The sequence below is a fragment of the Stenella coeruleoalba genome (genome assembly GCF_951394435.1).
Source record: "Stenella coeruleoalba genome assembly, chromosome: 13".
NCBI lineage: Eukaryota > Metazoa > Chordata > Mammalia > Artiodactyla > Delphinidae > Stenella > Stenella coeruleoalba.
The window spans coordinates 14,323,810-14,343,395 of record NC_137159.1 but is presented as its reverse complement, the minus strand read 5'-3'; the positions used below and the strand labels follow the sequence as shown (position 1 = coordinate 14,343,395).

General features: G+C 43.9%; 2 protein-coding genes across 3 annotated transcripts in view; one reads left to right on the top strand and one right to left on the bottom strand.

Moving 5' to 3' along the window:
• The window catches only part of PTCD3 (pentatricopeptide repeat domain 3), a 33,125-nt gene extending 18,027 nt beyond the window's left edge, over positions 1–15,098 (top strand). Inside the window, exons 13-24 of the mRNA XM_079941433.1 lie at positions 341–485; positions 1,140–1,190; positions 3,303–3,392; positions 3,655–3,683; positions 4,613–4,719; positions 5,639–5,717; positions 5,816–5,906; positions 7,489–7,574; positions 8,043–8,191; positions 9,691–9,732; positions 10,156–10,314; positions 10,607–15,098. Of these exons, the coding sequence (XP_079797559.1) occupies positions 341–485; positions 1,140–1,190; positions 3,303–3,392; positions 3,655–3,683; positions 4,613–4,719; positions 5,639–5,717; positions 5,816–5,906; positions 7,489–7,574; positions 8,043–8,191; positions 9,691–9,732; positions 10,156–10,314; positions 10,607–10,697 (1,119 nt within the window). The 3' untranslated portion in view covers positions 10,698–15,098. The remainder of the gene's footprint in view (positions 1–340; positions 486–1,139; positions 1,191–3,302; positions 3,393–3,654; positions 3,684–4,612; positions 4,720–5,638; positions 5,718–5,815; positions 5,907–7,488; positions 7,575–8,042; positions 8,192–9,690; positions 9,733–10,155; positions 10,315–10,606) is intronic.
• A 61-nt stretch (positions 15,099–15,159) lies between these two features.
• IMMT (inner membrane mitochondrial protein) overlaps positions 15,160–19,586 on the bottom strand; it is a 49,407-nt gene continuing 44,980 nt past the window's right edge. Inside the window, exons 12-14 of one of the 2 annotated variants that reach the window (XM_079941430.1) lie at positions 19,151–19,282; positions 18,044–18,173; positions 15,160–17,016 (exon numbers count right to left, since the gene is read on the bottom strand). In XM_079941430.1, the coding sequence (XP_079797556.1) occupies positions 16,403–17,016; positions 18,044–18,173; positions 19,151–19,282 (876 nt within the window). In that variant the 3' untranslated portion in view covers positions 15,160–16,402. The remainder of the gene's footprint in view (positions 17,017–18,043; positions 18,174–19,150; positions 19,283–19,586) is intronic. The other variant, XM_079941431.1, reaches the window with a different exon arrangement.

Sequence of the window (19,586 nt, the reverse complement as noted above, 5' to 3'; positions counted from 1 at the left end):
AGGAATAGAAACCGTGTTATACCATACTGCGCATGTAAAAAAGGAAAAAACGCAATCCATTCTAGTCTGCTCTCTTGCTTCAGTCTCAAACTCACTGGGCCGCTAAAGACAGTTGGACACCTTGATCACATGCTGTCAGGGTAACTGATGGAGGGGCTTCTCTAAGGGGCAGAGTTACTCGTCCTGCTAGTTACTAGATAGTTCTGAAATTGGGGATGTATTTATAAATCTACTTTAAACATAGGCAGAGACCCCAAGTCTTTTTTAGTATGTTACATTAGTTTATTGGATAAATTACCTACCAGCCATAAAAAATACTTCCTGCTTTTGATTCAACTAGGACCTGTTGAAACAAATGGTTGCACAGAACGTGAAACCCAACCTACAGACTTTTAATACTATTCTGAAATGTCTCCGACGATTTCATGCAATTGGAAAATTGCCAGCCTTACAGACCTTACGGGAAATGAAAGCCATTGGAATTGGTGAGGATGTGTCCTGGTGTCCCTCACTGAAGACAGTGCTGACCAGAGGTTTCAGGTCCAGACAAGCAAAAAAGAGACTGTAAACTCTTTTGCTGTTTACATAGTATGTTGGGAATTTCCTTTCTAGCACATTTTAATTACGTGTATTTATTATGATGGGAACTCTTTTATCATCTATAGGAAGTTACATTCTTTTAGTATTTTAGGTACTTTTTTATGGATTTCTTAATTCTAGGGAGAATTGTTCTCCTACAGTTGGCTGGTTTTAAACTCGTGACATTTTCTAGCATAATTAAGTATTTGAACCCAGTTGTGTGCTAGTGTGTTGTGTATTTTTCAGTAATTACTTTATTGAAGGATGTTTTGGGATCAATTCACTTTGGTATGCTTTAGTTTTCTTAAATGAAACTCATTGTGCATTGGCTGTAATAGGTGTCTGGACTTTCTAAGAGGGATTCAATCTCTGACACCTTTCCATCTTTACATTGATCATATGAGCTAGCAAATGTCTTTGTTCAGAGGAACAGAAATGTATCTTTTACTTAAATACCAACATTAATATGTTTTTAGATCAGTGTGCCTCAGTGAGCTGTATTTTGTATAGCTGTGTTTGACTTATTTTATTTTTTTCCTCTATGTACCTGGTAATATAAGAACCCTCGCTTGCAACGTATCACTATATTATTCAGCTGTTTTATCAACATGGTATGTATGTCATTATGCTACTAATTTATGTAGAAATTAGGCTAACTTCACTGCTTATGAATTAAGACTAGACAGTTCACAAAATAACATTGTCTACAGCCTGAGCAAACCGTTATTCTTGAGGAGAGTAACATCTTGTTTGTGATGTAAAACTTGAGCTGGAGGGGCGGGAGGTCATTAAATGTACTAACAAGGATGGTGGGGCTTCCCTGGTGGCACAGTGGTTAACAACCCGCCTGCCAATGCAGGGGACACGGGTTCAAGCCCTGGTCCAGGAAGGTCCCACATGCCACGGGGCAACTAGACCCATGCACCACAACTACTGAGCCTGCGCTCTAGAGCCCGTGAGCTACAACTACTGAACACATGCGCCTAGAGCCCATGCTCCGCAACAAGAAAAGCCACCGCAATGAGAAGCCCACGCACCGCAACGAAGAGTAGCACCCGCTCGCCGCAAGTAGAGAAAGCCTTTGCTCAGCAACGAAGACCCAATGCAGCCAGAAATAATTATTTTTTTTAAAAAAAGAAAGGATGGTGGACAGTTTTGGTCAGGAGAAACTAGTCTGGAGTTCCTTTTGCTCTCCAGAGCTGTGCTGTCCAATACAGTAGCCACTTAGCCACACATGGCTATTGAATTAAAATGAAATAAAATTAAAAATTCCTTCATGGCATTAGTGCTCAGTAGCCGCTCGTAGCTGCTGGCTACATGTTTAGCGATGCAGGTGCAGAGCATTCCCATCCTTGCAGGAAGCTGCTGGACGGTGCTGCCCCACAGTAACCTTAACTTTCTTTTGAAACCTCATGGGAGAACCTTGAGGCTCTGTTTGTCACCTAGTTTTAGGTCAGCTGTGCTCTATTGAATGGACTTTGGAGCAAGGCACACCTGAGTTGAAATTTCACCTCTACCATTTACCACCTGTGTCAGCAGGCACTGGCTACTTTACCTGAGTGATGCCATCACGGTGTAATGATGAAATGAATTATGCACAGTGTCCTGTCCTGTGCTTGGAAGGCAGGTAGTAGGCACTCACAGTCTGTTGGTTCCTATCCATTTGCCCCAACCTGAGAAAGAACCTCTGGGTTCAGAAATGACAATTCTAGTCCTTCTGTCCTGTGGTAGACTTTATGTGTGAAAACAACAGAAAACCTCGATTATCTGTTTTGGAGGGCTAGTTTTACAAAATTCACATTCTCACCTGTCGGGAAGTAAGGGCAGTTAACTGACTTTATCTTGAAGACAGGTAAACAGTTTCCATGGTAATTCTGTCTTCCAAAATTTTACTCAACTTTGGTGTCATTTTGCTGAAGCTATTATTTCTGACCCCAAAGCCTATTCCATTTCTCCTCAACGTCGCATATCACTTTGGTTCCATTGCTAACTAAAGTCATTGGTACTTGTGCTTCCTAAGTAATACCCAGGGCCGTGGGGGGAGGAGTGTTGGTGTGTCTGAGGGATATAAATTGGCTGCCTGTAATAATAATTTCTAGGAATTTACCCAAAGGAGAAAGCCTAAAATAATGAAGAAATGATACATATGAAATAGGTTATTATAAAACTAACAGAATAATTAGGATTGCTAACAAATGAAAACATGCTTGAGGAACTTCAAAGTCCATCTGTGCTGTCATGGAAAGTATATTATCACTTGCATATGGATAAGGTGGGGAAGGGATGTGGATTAATAATGTGAAATGTTTAACTGGAAATGTCATAGGTGCATGTTAATTCTACAGTTTTCTTTTTCTTGGCTCTCATCCTGGTTATATTTAAAAGGAGCGCAAATGTTTATTAGCAAAAACATGTTTGTTTTCTAAGTATGCAGGCTTAGTGAGGGTCTGTCTGTCTCCCGTTTCAATGCAAGTCGACCTTGTGAGGAGCCTAAGAAGGAAGGGTGGAGTCTTTGTTGGGAGCACCTGTAACTGTCCCAGGTCTTGGGGAGAGCTGCACTCTGTGCAGAGGGTGCACTCGTTGCTCGAGCAGGGATGTGCCCGGCCAGCTCCGTGCCTTGGGTGGAGGAAGGAGAAATGCGGCCTTAGGACTAGTTCTGCACACCCGGTGGTTGTACAGGAAGTGAACTCATGAGAAAACCCAGTTGCCTTCTTGTTCTGCAGAAAACCCTTCAAAAGGATCGTCCCTCATCATCTATGACATCATGAATGAATTAATGGGAAAGAAATTTTCTCCAAAGGACCCGGATGACGGTATGTACAGAAATTGCTTGTATAAGACAGAGAGCCCTGTTTTCCTGACTGCCGGGTATTAGAGCCTTGATGAGGACAGGGTTTAATTTAGCTTAGTGATTCTTGGAAGCTGTATGCTTCCTGTGCTTCCCCTCCTGAGTTTTTACGCCGTTAGGTTTGTCTTACACGTTACCAGTTTTGTTGCCAGGATTTTTATTAATGTTACTGACTTGAAAACGTTTTATCCATAGTAACCAACGCTCTTGTGAACTTTGATTTTCAGATATGTTTTTTCAGTCAGCCATGAGGGTTGTAAGTACAATTTCTTGCTTAACTTTTGTTTTCCTTTTTTCTTTTATCCATCTCCTAAATTCATCATTGGGGAGGTGGGGGGATTCTCCCTGATTCTTTCACTTCCTGACTCTTACTTATATTCATGTCTTTAGTTCTAATTTTTATTCCTCTTAAATCTCTACAAAATCACAACATTCCTGCCCTGTGTTTATTGTATACATTTTCTTTTTTCATACCTTTCTTCAGAAAGTAAGGTTTGAAAGTAAGGTTTCAGAGTATTTCATATTTGCCTATTGGTAACTTTTTAAATTGATGGTTTTTAAGTTTGGTTTTTCATCTTATCATACTAATCATAGGAAAATTTTCAAGCAGTTTCAGAATGAATTAGCATATCCTATTATTCCCTAAGGAAATATATTATTATATATATATTATTCCCTAAGGACAATTGCTGTACATTTTAGTGAGTGTCCTTCCAGGTTTTCTCCTTTGGTTATTCAGACATGCACGTCCAGACTCATTTCCATGTTATCTCGTTTGTTGACAGCAGTACGGTTATTTCACAGGAGGGAAGGACTTCTCCTGTGGGTGGGTTTTGGAGTTATTTCATGGGTTTTTTGCCAGTATAGTGATGCTGGAGTGAGCGCTCCAGCTGTCTTGTGCATGGCAACCAGGTGTTTTCATATAGTTACTAAATATAGGTATAATTACTAGATTAAGATTATTTTGTTTTAAATTTCACAGAACTTGGTGATTTGTTTTGATTCCTCCCTCCCCCCCATTTTCTTGTAATTCATTTGCTGTCAACCAATAATAATGTTAAATCAGCATAGATGTTTCCGCAGGTAACTGTACTTCTTTATATAATGAGCTCTTTATGTAATGAGCCACTGTTGGGCTGATAAGGATCGCAGAATGATGCTTATTTACTACTTGTAAATTTTCAGTGCTCATCTCTCAGAGATCTAGAACTTGCTTACCAGGTCCATGACCTTTTAAACACTGGAGACAACCGGAAATTCATTGGACCGGATCATCGGCGTTATTTCTACTAGTAAGTGTATTGGAAATGTATCCTTCTGCATTAACGGAGCACCTGTATGCAACCAGTAGTCAGTTCTGCCAGTGGGAGGCTATTGGCGGCCTAATTTTAGGCAGCTTGACCCTGACTTAACAGTGTAAGTTAATTGAACACTTGAAGAGTCAAGCAGTGGTAAAACTGATTTGTCAGACTGAGATGTCTGCTGTGTATCTTTTAAGCTGTTTTTATTTGTGACACTTTGGGGGTTTTTGTTGTTGTTTTTGTTTGTTTTTTGTTTTTTTCACCGCACAGCGTGCAGGATGTTAGTTCCATGACCAGGGATCTATCCCGCAACCCCTGCAGTGGAAGCGTGGAGTCTTAACCACTGGACTGCCAGGGATGTCCCTGTAACACTTTAAATCCGTATATCTTTTCCCTGTAAACCCTCCTATTTTATGTTTTTGAATTCATAGGAGGGTGGGTCCCTAAAGATTTCATTGCAGCCTCATTTGTTTTTGAAGAGGAACATGTTGGAGCCCAAAGAGACTCCTTAAATGGGTTTGCTTTTAAACAGAGAAAAACCAGAACTTAAGGAGGCAGACTGTTTATAGGTGTGTGATGGTTCTCTTCTATGTGGTCCAAATCCTCGCTTTACGTTGAACGCTTTTAAAATGAATAGGAGATCTGCTCTCTCCTCACCATGAGCTGAGAGTATAACCAGGAGGTGGCATCAGTGACTGGTTGAGGATTAGAAGGTGCTAACTGGGAAGTCCAGAAAGCACAGTTAGCAGCACCTCCTGTGTCAAGCATTGGCCTGTGTAACTTGAAATTGTGTGTAACTTACTGTCTTTAAATTCTGTGTAACGCGTCATCATATGCCTGTGCTGTAATTTAGTCATTCCCCTATGAAGCACGGATTTTAAGCTAAACATGCTTCCTTTCTCCATTACAGTTCCAAGTTCTTTGGTTTGCTTTGTCTAATGGAACAAATTGATGTTACCTTGAAGTGGTATAAGGACCTGATACCTTCAGTAAGATGATTCATTACTTACCATTTATCATTGTAGATGTTTGTGGTTGTCTTTGCTGAGTAACACTTAAAAAATGTATTTGTATTTTTCTGAATCAGGTATTCTTTCCACATTCCCAAACACTGATAGATCTTCTCCAAGCATTAGATGTGGCCAATCGGCTAGAATTGATTCCTCAGATCTGGAAAGGTCAGTTTCAGCTTATGTGTCCCGACCCATCTCATTTTGTCTTATGTTTTGATTAACAAGCATGTTAACACTGTTAGGGAAGAAAACTTCCTTTTTTTTTTTTTAAATTTATTACTACTCTTTCTTTATGTTTTGGCTTTGTTTGGGTCTTCCTTGCTGTGCGCGGGCTTTCTCTAGTTGCAGCAAGGGGGGCTGCTCTTCGTTGCGGTGTGCGGTCTTCTCATTGCAGTGGCTTCTCTTGTTGCGGAGCATGGGCTCTAGGCATGCGGGCTTCAGTAGTTGTGGTACGTGGGCTCAGTAGTTGTGGCTCGCAGGCTCTAGAGCACAGGCTCATTAGTTGTGGCGCATGGGCTTAGTTGCTCCGCAGCATGTGAGATCTTCCCGGACCAGGGCTCAAACCCGTGTCGCCTATGTTGGCAGGCGGATTCTTAACCACTGTGCCACCAGGGAAGTCCCCAAAACTTCCATTTTTGACTAAATTGAATGCAGTAGTTGAGGTCTATTTCAGGGTCATTTGCTCATGTTACATATTGGATTGCGTGAGTGACAGTGTAGTGGAAAAGACCTAAATTGGTTCCTTTGTGACAAGAAAAGGCTGGGTTTTGTGCAGTTGTGTGACATCAGTGTTAATTACCTGGGACACCCAAAATATCAACCCCCGAAGCCTGTGCCATTCGTTCCTCTATACCATGTTGCATCACTGTGCTTCAGTAGCTAACCAGGGGCTTCTCTGGTGGCGCAGTGGTTAAGAATCCACCTGCCAGTGCAGGGGACGTGGGTTCAATCCCTGGTCCGGGAAGAGCCCATATGCCGCAGAGCAAGTAAGCCTGTGCGCCACAACTGTTGAGCCTGCGCTCTAGAGCCCGCGTGCCACAACTGCTGACACCCGAGCACCTAGAGCCCGTGCTCCGCGACAAGAGAAGCCACCGCAATGAGAAGCCCATGCACCGCAAGGAAGAGTAGACCCCGCTCGCCGCAGCTAGAGAAAGCCCGCGTGCAGCAACGAAGACCCAACGCAGCCAAAAATTTAAAAATAAGTTAAATAAATAAATGAAAAAAAAAAGTTAACAGTCAGTGATACTCAGGTTTCTAAGAAACAGCCATGACTGTGGGTTTGTGTGTGTGGTTGTGTGTAAATTGGCTGCAGAAGATGCTGTATGTCATCCACTAGGTGACTGATCATAAAATCAGTTTCTGTCTGCCTCAGGTTGCCTTGAGACAGAGACTATAGCCCCGCCCTCCTACCTTACAAGGCTGCTCTAATGATAGTGTACGAGGACTACTGACGACTCCCACGTGCTGTAGAACCGCGTGGAGCTGGTGGCTGCTGGAGTGTGGTGCACGTGCCGTGCTAACACTTGCCTGGGAGCACGTCACTGGTGCTGGCTTTCACTGCTCATCTGTCCTTTCCTACCATGAATCATCCTGCTAGTTTTCTGGAATCCTGGAATACATGTCAGCAATGTATGTTCACCCCTCCAAACAAATATGGGTGACTGCTGACAGTGGACAAAGGTCAGCCAAAGAGTCTTGGTTTTACATGCCAGTGACCACTTCTCACTCTGTTCTTTTTTGTTTCTAGATAGTAAAGAATATGGTCATACTTTTCGCCGTGACCTAAAAGAAGAGATTCTGACGCTTATGGCAAGGGATCGGCACCCACCAGAGGTAGGCTTGTGTCGACACTCAGGTTTTGCTGTCGTTATTAGATGTATACTAACCAGTGTATCCTCTAATACTGACAGCCGGTGAGGGTCATTTCCATGGTTTTACCTATCATTGTGGAGAATTCTGCCATCTAAAGTCACTCTGATTCCTCTAGTCCAAAGCAAGCAGCATGAAAATGGATCCTCTCGATCCTGACAGTTAACAGCAGCTTGCCTTCTTGTAAATTTCTCTCTAAAAAGAAAACCCGTAGTTGGATTTGAAATATGTGGCTGATCCCATTATTACACCAGGGCAAAGTGCTTTGCTTTTTTTTTTTCCTTAAGTACTGTATTACTGTGTGCTGTACGTGTGATGTGTTCCAACGGTAAAATGCATTGCTTACAAATTCTAATGGTCCTATGGAGTCTCCCGAACTTAAATTCTCATAAAACCAGTTGGGCATTTCTGCTGACTCTCAGAGCGTCTCAGCTGCAGGTGGCGTTTGCTGACTGTGCTGCAGATATCAAATCGACTTATGAAAGCCAGGATGCCAGACAGACGGCTCCCAGTTGGCTGGCCAGCTCTCTGAACCACATAGCCGTCCTCTTCTTAAGGGCCGGGAGAACCCAGGAAGCCTGGTGAGTACAGTACATGCCACACACGTCACTGGAAGCATCTGTACTTGGATCTCAGAGAACTTTTACCCGGTCGTTAGAGTTTCTCTAATTTGGCTGCACACTGTGTAGTTTATCAGGAGACAAATGAGTTTTCTACGTACTGTGTTTTCTGTAGGAATTTCCAAATACCAACTAAAAAAGCAAACTTGGGGAAGAGGAACCAGTATACGTGATGTGTTTAAGAGAAGGTGTGGTTCAGCGGGCTCATTCTCTTTCCGTTTTTGTTTTCTGTATTTGTGGGCGAGTCACTTCTCCGTTCACTTGAGTAGAACAAAGTGATTAGAGAATCTTAATTTTGAAAATGTTTTGGTCATTTGGTTTATTCAAGTCATCTCATGGATGCTTCCCTGCCCCCGCCCCCCGCCCCCCAGCTTAAAATGTGGGCTCTGAACTGGGACTTCCGGAACCCGGCATTTTACCAGTTTACTAAACCTGGCCTTGACTAGAACCTGTCTTTGGTTTGTGCCACTGTATTCTAGTTCTGTGTGTTCATCAGCACTTCACTCACATACTAATTTCTGGTGTTTAACTGTGAATAGAGACGTTATGCATAGTCGTTTTTCCAAAAGTGGAGAAGTCAGTGAGAGTCCTTGCTAGGGGTGGTTCCGATGTGTATTGTTTTGGATATAACCGTGTGTTGGTGTTAAGAGCCAGTGACAGGGCTTGTTGTGCCTGGCTGTTCACTAGAGAGGACCGTAATTTGAACATGATGGTCAGTCCACAGTGTGGATGTTTGCTCTCTCCACGAAAGGCTGCTAAAGGTTTTGCTGCCTCCTCTGATCATAACTGGTGGCACATCACACAGCCGGCTACACAGCTGCTGACAAACATTTGATGCTTGGACTTGTCGACTAGGGCAGGTTGACACACGCTTGTTATGTATCAGGCTGTGATGATTGGCGCAGGGGTACGGACCTCAGCTGATCATGGGAGCTGAGTGTATGTGTTTGTCCTTTGTCCTGCGTGTGGCAGGATGACGGCAAGCACTTACACGAGACTGATGCCTTAATCTGAGCCTGCTCTTCATAACGTCGTTTTAGGACACACTGAGCTCACACTGGATTGTAAGAGGAAAGAGATCAAATTGTATTTGCGTCCCTCTCTTCCCACTGCCCACATAATATCATACATTCCCTCCCTGGGGGGACAGAAGTGATCCTCTGAAGGAGGATATGCCCCAGCAATTCTCAACGCTGTCAACAAAGCAGATTTGCCTTTGAAATTTGTAATGCTTTGTGCATATATGAAGTTTGGGAAGAGGGGGCTGAGGCACCTGGGGTGATTCTGATGGGAAGATAGGGCTGGGAGCTGGTGGAGCTCACAGACGTGTCTCCAGGAGCTTCCCCTCTGCTTGTCAGGAAGGACACTTGGTCTCTGAGTCTAGGAGAAAAGCTATGGTCATTCGGTTGCCTTCTGTTCTATTAGTATTCATAATCTTTTTCCTATCTCATCTTGAACAGGAAAATGCTGGGGCTTTTCAGGAAACATAATAAGATCCCTGGGTAAGTTCAAGTTAACAGGGCTGCCTGGGGACATCCTGGATTAGCCACATGCGTTTAACTCTTATTGGGGGAAGGGGGTTGGAATTTCCTCACATACCTCAGCCATGGCGATTGGGCACTTTTCTGTTAGGCAGGTAGGTGATCAGTCACTCCTACCATCTAAGGCACCCTGAGGCAAGCGCTGTTTTTTTCAATCTGTGCTCAGTGATCACAGCACGCTGGGGATACATTGGCTGGATCCTCAGTGAAGGCATAATGAACCAGTGTTCATTATTTATTTGGCCCTTTAAAGTTAGACTCCATGTAACTGTCTGCAAAGCTACTGTTGAGGATTTTACGACTGATCTTTGTAAGATACTAGATTTTGTATGTGAATCTTTGAGGGGTTTAGTTGGGGAATGTTGACATTTTTGCCTTTCACAGGAATGAGCTGCTGAATGAGTTTATGGACAGTGCAAAAGCATCCGGCAGCCCTGCCCAGGCCATTGAGATAGTGAAGCTGGCAGGTGCCTTCAGCTTACCTATTTGTGAGAGCCTCACCCAGAGACTAATGGCTGACTTCACCCTCAGCCAGGAGCAGAAGTAAGTGGGTCCTGTATCATCACCATCAAGGAAAGTTATGAAAATGGAGCAGACCATTTGTCTGTCTGCCCATTCAGATGTTTGTAGCTTTCTACCCCCTGAACTTCCTTTCCTTGCAGAAAGTCAGGATGTATTGGTTTAACGATATTTTTCGTTTGTCATAAAAGTCAGGGAGGCCTATAGGTTTATTTGCTGGTTGGAACCTTTTCCTTTGTTGCTTTAGTGCAGCTGCAGAGTCCCCCAGCCCCGAGCCTGAGTTGCAGTGTAACCCTCCCATTTATTTTTCTTACAGGGAAGCCCTGGGAAATCTAACTGCATTGACCAGTGACAGCGACAGTGACAGCAGCAGTGACAGTGACAATGACGTCGGCGAAAGCAAATAAAAGTGGTCGAATCAGGAGCTACTGTGGCCTAGCGTGGCTGTTGTGATTACACTTGAGAACTGAGATGTTAGTATTTAATTGTAATGTGAAGAAAACAAGAGAATACAGATTATTGAATCTTGATAACAACGCTCACTTGTTTACGTTTAATTCCTGAACTAAACCATCCATGCCAGGGTTACCACATGAACAGAAGGGGCACTGCCATTTTCATTTCTTTGGACACACGTTGTGATGTTAAGCTCCGCACAACTGCAGTGTTTGTCAGCTGATGTCGGTGTGGTTTGCTCCTCCCCCTTTGGGGACTGTAGCCTTTGTTGGCTGATGCTATGACCTGACACTTCCTCCAACTCAGAAAGCGTCTAAAGGAAGTTTTTGTACAATTACATCACAGTTGATACTGGGTCAGTAGTAGCCAAATTCAGGGATATTTATATGTGGGAAATTATTAATCTTAGAACTGATTAAACAACGTCAGGAGTTTAGGCTGCACAGCTGGGAAGATGAAGACTGGAAATAAATAGTGTAACTGAGGTACGTATGTATGCATTTCCATTATTTTTATAGAATAGCCCACAGCCTCCCACTAGGCTTGGGGCTTGCACGAGAGTTTCATCTCCCCCTTTCTCTCTGTGTGAGTGCTGGCACCTTCAGTTGTGCTGTACTTAAAGTGGCCTAAATGTATGTGATGACAAGAGGATTGAAGTGTCTTCTTGACATAATTGTGTATTGCTGGTAATCGAGTAGGTCGAGAACCTCTACTCCAGCCTCTCTCATGACTTGCAAGTGGTCTGGGAAGCAAACAGGAACTTGTGAGGTTTGCAGGAGCTTCACAAGGGTTTCTAGCGCGGGCTGCTTAGCTCATAATCTGATTGCCAGATTCACCCAGGCATCCCAGGAGTTCTCGGATGAGCAACTTCATCCTTACCCTGCCGGGGTTGCCATTTATGGGCTACTGTGTTGTACATGTGTCTGTAACATGTGCCTGTCCCCATCTCCATTTGGCTGTCCTCTGGCCAGGACCCAGTCAGTCATACATCCTCAGAAACCTAAGTATTGACTCATGTTTTCTCCTAGATCACCAGAATTTGACATCTAAGTGAGAGACGGAGGGCAGGGGAAATGACAGCAACTAGCTACTTAAGTATTCATGTGCATCGCCCCAGTAGCCCCTTGACATAGCAAATGAGCAAAAGGGATAGGTAGGGCAGATTAGCCTGTGATCTTGCCTTAAAACCTCCAAAGAGAACTTGGCTGCCTGGAAGCTTCTGTAAACTTGGCCCCTCCCTTTCCCTCTGGTTCATCAGCACCTGGAAATGGCTGATTCTTCTGGGCCGAGTATGCATTCAGCGCAATCCTTACAGATGCAGAACACTTACATTGCCGGGGAATCCCGCCAGAGAACAGTCCTCAGCATCGTGCTTTGCAGCTATGGCGTTGATGGGGGAAAGGTCCATCTGGGCTGATGGCACGTGAATTTGTAGTGGACTTTCCAAGTGGGTGATGTTGTGGCCATGTGGTCTTAACTCTGTGCTACAGACATTCCAGATTCCTATTCTGGGCAAAGTAACTGCTTCCAGCTTTTCAGAAAAAAATTAAGGAAGGCCTGTAGGATTGGCCTCCATTCTCTCTCTACCCTCTAATAGTATAAGGTGTTCTGTTTTTCTATGCCAAAGTTAATAACCTATCAATTTTGGTTTTGGTTCAATAGAACATTTGAGTACTCTTAATAAAATGGATTGTCTGACATCCTTCAAACTGCAGGGTTTGAAATCAGTTTTTGCAGAAGATGACTAGAATATTTTAATGAAATGGATTAGAAAATTAAGTACATTGTATATGTTCAAGTTGTGTGACATTCTTACAGCACCACAGATATATGCATATTGATAAACACATATAAGTGTACCTGATGGCGATGTAAATTATTTTACTGCTGGTAAAAGGACGTGCTGTAAGATGGCAGTCACCAGGAGTGTGGATGGGCAGGGCAAGGTTTACAGAATCACTTAGATTAGATCTCAGTGGTAGAGTGGCAGTTTACCCGAGAAATGGGCATACTTTATTCGGTTGATTAAGGCGGTGTGCTAGGACATGGAGTGAGCAAATGTAAGGTACACAAAGTGGGGGTGAAGGAGTCTCCAGCCTGGCCCAGGAAGGAGCCTAACCTGTAAAAGAATGTTGTCTGGGGCCTTTCCTGGACAAAGTAACCATCACCCATATGATCACCTTCAACATCAAGATACTGTCCTTGGACCTCCCTGGTGGCACAGTGGTTAAGAATCCGCCTGCCAATACAGGGGACATGGGTTCGAGCCCTGGTCCGGGAAGCTCCTACATGCTTCGGAGCAACTCGGCCCGTGTGCCACAAGTACTGAGCCCCGCGAGCCACAACTACTGAAGCCCACGCGCCTAGAGCCCATGTTCCACAACAAGAAGACACTGCAATAAGAAGCCCGTGCACCACAAGGAAGAGTAGCCCCCGCTCGCTGCAACTAGAGAAAGCCCGCGCGCAGCAACAAAGACCCAACGCAGCCAAAAATCAATAAGTAAAATAAATTTATTAAAAAAAAAAAGTTGTCTAGCCGACCTGCATAGCTGTGGACTTTATAGAAGATTTTAGAAGGAACACTGGAGATCAAACCCAAGTTTACAGAGCTCAGCAAGACTTTACTCTTGAAAACTGAGAACGTCCAAGAGAAGTGAAGGTCACAATAGAATTCATCCCCAGGAAAACCTAAGCTTTGCCAATGCCAGCGCCATCTTTTCCCACAACAGCAGCGCCTTTGCTGGCTTGTGCCCCACAGTCCCTCCAGAGCCCCTCCTCTTTCTTCCTGAGACCCCAGGGCAGCGTCCGTACAGCTAACCTGGACCAACCAGTGAAACCGTGGCACCACCCCCTGTGGAAAAGGGTGGCGTGCCCAGGCAAAGCCCCTCCTCCTCAATGCTCCCTCTGCTTTCTCAGATCCCCCAGCCCCTGAATGCATCCGCAGGGAGGAAACCAGGGGAGCTGAGCCGAGCCCTGCTTCAGGTACATGGTGCCCACTGGACCTGATGAGTGATTTGCCTGAAATGTAATCACTTCTTATTTCCTGTTTATGTTAAATTATCGTTTCTTCTGCACTGAGTTCAAATTACTTTAAAAGTCGTGGGACAACTAATTTGGGACTTGGAGACTGCTTTTATGCAGAACCTGTTAAGAAAGCAGAGGGTTTAAGTCAATACTAAGGAACACAGAAGTACCGTGCCTTAAAAAAGACTGCCTAATTTACATTTTACTTACTTTGCTGATTTAGAAACTTTAAACAACATTAAGGCAAATATCAGAGTTTTAATGATTCCACCTCCTTGAAGGTAGAACTGAGAACCCACATAAAGGCTCTTTAGGCCCAAGTGAAGGCCCTTTTCACCTAAGGGGTTGCTGAGTGACAGCTCAGGAAGATGTGAATCTTACTGGGCATGAGGAAGAAAAATCAGGGTCTGGACAAGCAGAGTCCCCTTTCAACATCATCTTGTTTCTCAATATGCAGTGAGGGTTGGGGAGGTTTGCTAAAGGAATACTAAAATTGAAAGCCAGTGGCTTTTGTTATTTGATTTAGAGAGCTGAAATAAACCGCTCAGTATTGCTTGCTTCCTGTGAGCTCAGATAATCACATCCGAAGGAAGTTATTCCTGGGCTCCTAGAGAAATTTACTTCCTTCTAATCTGTAATGTTTTACACATTTCCTGAGTAAAATAAAAATTATGAACACTTCTAACATGACAAATAAGTTAGTCAGCTTTGCAAGTTAATGTATTCTACAATTTCATGCTATTCCAAAGGGAAGAAAGGCTTAATTTAGAACAGCCTCATTATCTTCTAGTCAAAGCTTAATGGCCCACAGGTGCCGAGAGTACCTCTACCTGCAGAGATTAAGGACATCACACAAAGTGTGTGTTCCAGTCAGAAACTAGATGTGCTGAATTAAGAATCCACTTAGGAGGAACGTTAAGGACCGTTAATAACACCAAACGAACCACTGGGTCCCCAAATCAAAGGACAACGTCAGGCGCCATGCAGACCTGAATGTAACCATCAGGAGCCGGGACAGGCCTGCAGAAATACATAGACAACCCTTTTTCATGATTTCCAGATAAGCTGCTCAGATAAAAATGCCTCTCAATAATCTGTTTATGAACACATAAACCTCAACAAAAAGGACTTCCCTGGTGGCGCAGTGGTTAAGAATCCGCCTGCCAGTGCAGGGGACATGGGTTCGAGCCCTGGTCCGGGAAGATCCCACATGCCGTGGAGCAACTAAGCCCGTGCGCCACAGCTACTGAGCCTGCGCTCTAGAGCCCGCGAGCCACAACTACTGAGCCTGCGCTCTAGAGCCTGTGTGCCACAACTACTGAAGCCCACGCGCCTAGAGCCCATGCTCCGCAACAAGAGAACCCACTGCAATGAGAAGCCTGCACACTGCAACGAAGAGTAGCCCCCGTTCGCCCCAACTGGAGAAAAGCCCACGTGCAGCAACAAAGACCCAACGCAGCCAAAAATAAAATACGATAAATAAATTTATATTAAAAAAAACCTCAACAAAAAATCATGATTTTGAAAAAATATGTTGATGGTAACTTCATGAAGTAAAAAATGGAAGGTGAAACACTGGTTAATGTTTACCCAATATGGCAACTGTTCTAATCTTCAGAGAAGTGAACTATGTAAGCAAGTTCTCTGGGTTTTACAGCAATCCAGTTCAAATATACCACAAAATTATTGAACCCCTTTAAGATTCCAGGCTCACCACCCCCACTTCAATGGAGAGATTCACAGTCCACATACCAGAAAGGAGCAAGGTCAACTACCAGTGTTCCAGAACTGGGAGCCATGGACTTTTCTGAGGGCTGTGGAATTAATTTGTGGGTGGAGAAGACACCAACATTTTTCTAATGCCACAGACCAGAACACAGTACATCACAAGCAGAAAGGAGAAGCAATGGTTCCAGAAATCGTTTCATGTATACATTCATATAAGGGTGCGTGCGGGTGTACTGGATCCCAATATAAAATATTATTTTTCCCTGTGGTAGCAATCGAAGTTTGGGATACAGACTATTTCTTGTGCCTTTGAATCACTGGAATGACATATCTCCAATTATAAACATATTGGCATTTTGGCTTATATTTACATCACTCTTGAGTTTGACCAGCAGGAATCAGTTCACTAGGACCTTCAAAGCCAAGAACAGGCCTAGGGCTTCTGAAACCCGGTTCACAGCCTGGCAACTCTGAGCGCCCAGGAGTTGCTACTTCTGCTACTTCTGCTTCTCAAGGAAATTTTCCATATACACAACAAACTAGAAATGATACTTTTTGAAAAGGGATAAGCTGCTCAGTTTTCAATTTCTGTTTTATTCAGTTTGCTCCAAGGGCAAAACCAACAGTACAGTGACCACAAACATTATTTTGACTGGCTCACAAGCCTGATCAGTAAAACCTGAAAAACAGAAAATGTTACCCAAGTTGCAAATAAAGTGCTCCTGGAGTTGACTGACATGACAGCAAGAAGGAATAATATAAATGCAACAGGTGTTAACATTTAGAACAGTACCTGTCACCTGCTCATTTCCAGGCAGTGCTGAGACCTTGTTGCAAACCCTTCATATATTACTGCCAATTTCCTTTGACATGAGATGTGACTTTACAAGACTCTTCCTAGACCTTACTCTTGCTGCACTTGAGTGGTTCCTATTCCTACGGCGCTGGCGTATGCTGTCAGGATCTCCACTATCTGCTTAGTTTCTAGGGTCATTCGGGCTTCCTTCAGCCAGTCCTGTGCCACTCGTCTGGACTCCCCTTTCAGCTGATTGACAAACTTTGCCGCCAGCTCCAGGTCACCATGCTCAATGCAATAGGAGGCATATGACAGTAACTTAAATGTGTTTGTATCCTCGGGGCAGAGCTCTGCTGGTGGCTTCAGCTGCTTAGGTGGGAACAGCAGCAGGGACTGTAAGTAGGAGAGGAAGTACTGGTATAAGCTATTCCTGGTCTCATCGATCATGGCTACCCTGTGGGCCAGTTTTTGGATGGCATAGAAACGGACTCTAAGGGTCTCTTCGCTGTACACCCCACGGGTCAGGGACTCTGGAGGGAGGGCTGCGCTTAGAGCCTGGGCAAATTCACTATCGGAACAGCTGACTCTGATGGCCTCCACTGCGCTACCCAGGGGAACAGTGGGCAGGTCTGCAGATGCCGTCTTCATACGGTACTTTAACGCCTCCACAGAGAGCCAGAGCTGGTGGGCTTTTCTGGCCTCCTCTTCAGCAACTGCGTGACCTATTAAAAAAAAAAAAAAAAAAAGGCAAAGACAGACTTTTTTCTCCACCTGACTATGTCCTCATACACAGAGAGAACTGGTACACCTTCCACAGCAGTGGAAGTCGGGGCTGGAGAGAGCCTCTTCCAAGCCCATCCCACCACTTATTTATGGTGCGTTCTTTCCTAGCTGGCCTCTTCACATGAGGCAACAAGGCACGACATAATCTGCTGAGGACTTGTTTTTACTGTAGCCGTGGAGAAAGCTGAGAGGGTGGATGTGCACAGATGAGGCTCCCTTCTTTCTTCCTGTGACATCTAGGAGAATGCAGGGTATCTAATTCAGATACATTTATCTTCAGAAATATTTGAGAAAGAAATGTGATATTTAAATTAAGCCAAGACTTACATTAAGGCCATCAGAAACTTTACTTTCTACAAAGGAACGGACTACTGGATCTTGAAACTTCACGAGTACTTAGCTTATTGCTATGCTTATCTGACAAAAAAGATTCCATCACATCCCACAGAAACCCATTTTCTTAATAAAATTCTCACCGTCAGGACATTTCCCTTCCAGTGTGGCACATGGAGGCCTCAGCATAACTACCATCCATTTGGTGGGTGGAACAAGCAAGTCACCACCTCCAGGTCACCCTCCAGGTTACCTCCAGGTAACGGCAGAGCCTGGAGGGCGAACATGCAGCACACTGACCTTTTTCTCCACTCAGGGCACGTGAGACACCACCAAAGTGTGTTGGGTAAACTGCCTTGTAAATGGTGATCTCATGCCGGTCACATAAGGAGTAAAACTTCAAGTTACTTAGGTTTAATTTTTAGATCCTTTTAAATTTCTTCTCACAACCCTCTATACTACAAACTTACCAAATCCGGGGCTAATTTTCTAAGAAATGAATAAAATTTATTAGAGGGACTTTGGCATCTTTATTCCCTAATGTCAATGCATGTATACCATTATCCTCATAGCAAGAATTTACCCTGAGAAGTAGGGCTGATGAAATTAGCTGTAAGAGGTCCATGTGCTTACTCTGAACAGCCTGCTCGATTCCTCTCAGTCTGGCATAGGCAGTGTTTATATCCAGAGTATAGTTGTCAACTTGCTCTTGACTGAGCCGACGGAACTGTAATTCTTGTTCAGCGAGTTTCTCAGACAGGTCCTGAAATGGTAAACAGTGCAGAGAGAAAGTGATGCTACCTCAGGGCATGTCACTTACCGGCCACCAAGTCTTCCAGTAACTGCTGCCTCCCAAAGTAAAGAGGGCCTTTAACTAATCTCAAAACAGGTGTCATGAAACTCCTACATTATGTGTAAGGTTTCAAAAATTTCCTAAAGCACATGTGATGTTTCATCTTCTACAGATTTACTGGTGGAACCTAATATTAGAGGAAGAGGACCAGGAGGGGAAGAAAGAAGTCTATTAAAATGAGAAAATGACAACTTTAGAAAATACAGTAACTGTATGGCCACCCAGACATTAAATTGTATTCAATATCTTCCACTTTAAGAGTTCATTTTTCTCAAAATACTCATCAAAGAGAATTCAAAGTAATATACCTTTTCATGTTGGTATAAATTTCAATTTTCTGGAAGATTTCCTTACTTGGAAAACTTCATTCCCTTCTTGTGAGACAAAATAATAAGTTAATATATTATAAATGACTTGCTGAGTAGAAACTAAGTATGATTAAAGGTATCCTGATGGTTTGCTGTGGTTTCCAAACTTAACCTCTCCGGGATGTTTCCTCAAATATAAAAATCTCAGAACTACCACATAATCCACAAGGGTTTGTGGAGATAAAGCAGGCATACATGTGTCAAGTATTATTACCTGCTTTCCTGAAACCCCCTGTACCAACCCTCCTTCAAGCTTAAAGGCTCCAAATGACTAGGACATAAATACAAAACACATCTGATCAGTAACACATAGGTACACCTTTATGTACAAAGGAGCAGATGTGAAATATACAAAGGTCCCCCTCCAGCAAGGACAGGCACCACTAGAAATCTCTCCCCATCCTTCCACACTCTCAGACTGAATGACATGGAGCACATTAGAAGGAAAGCAGAGACTGTTTATAGTGTAAACGGGAAAAGGAGGTTGAAGGGAGACGATGCTTTACGACAGGTCCTCACCTGCTCAAACTCGTATTTCAGTTCCTGTTCTTGGACCCTAAGGACATCTCGTAAGTGATCGGTGTGGGCAGCAGCCTGGCGGCGAAGCTGGGTCCTCATTTCATTCTCCATGGCATCCCTGACTTCCTCCACCTGTGAAGCCAAGCACAGTGATGAGGAATTCTCAATTCTCCACATACGCTTTTAGCAAAAGAGAAAGACCAGTAACCACGATGATGGCAGCCTCCACGTCCAGAACCCCTTACGATGAGCCATGCACGGGAACACATTCTTATTTCAAATTCTCGTAGGAATCAGTTGAATGTTGGAAGGTGACTCAAACAATGTCGCATGGCTGTGGCGAAATCAGATTTCAAACAGAGGTCTCTCTAACCCCCAGACTTGAGTTTCTTCCATATCACCAGGCTGCCTCCTGTACAAAGCAAACACTGTCATT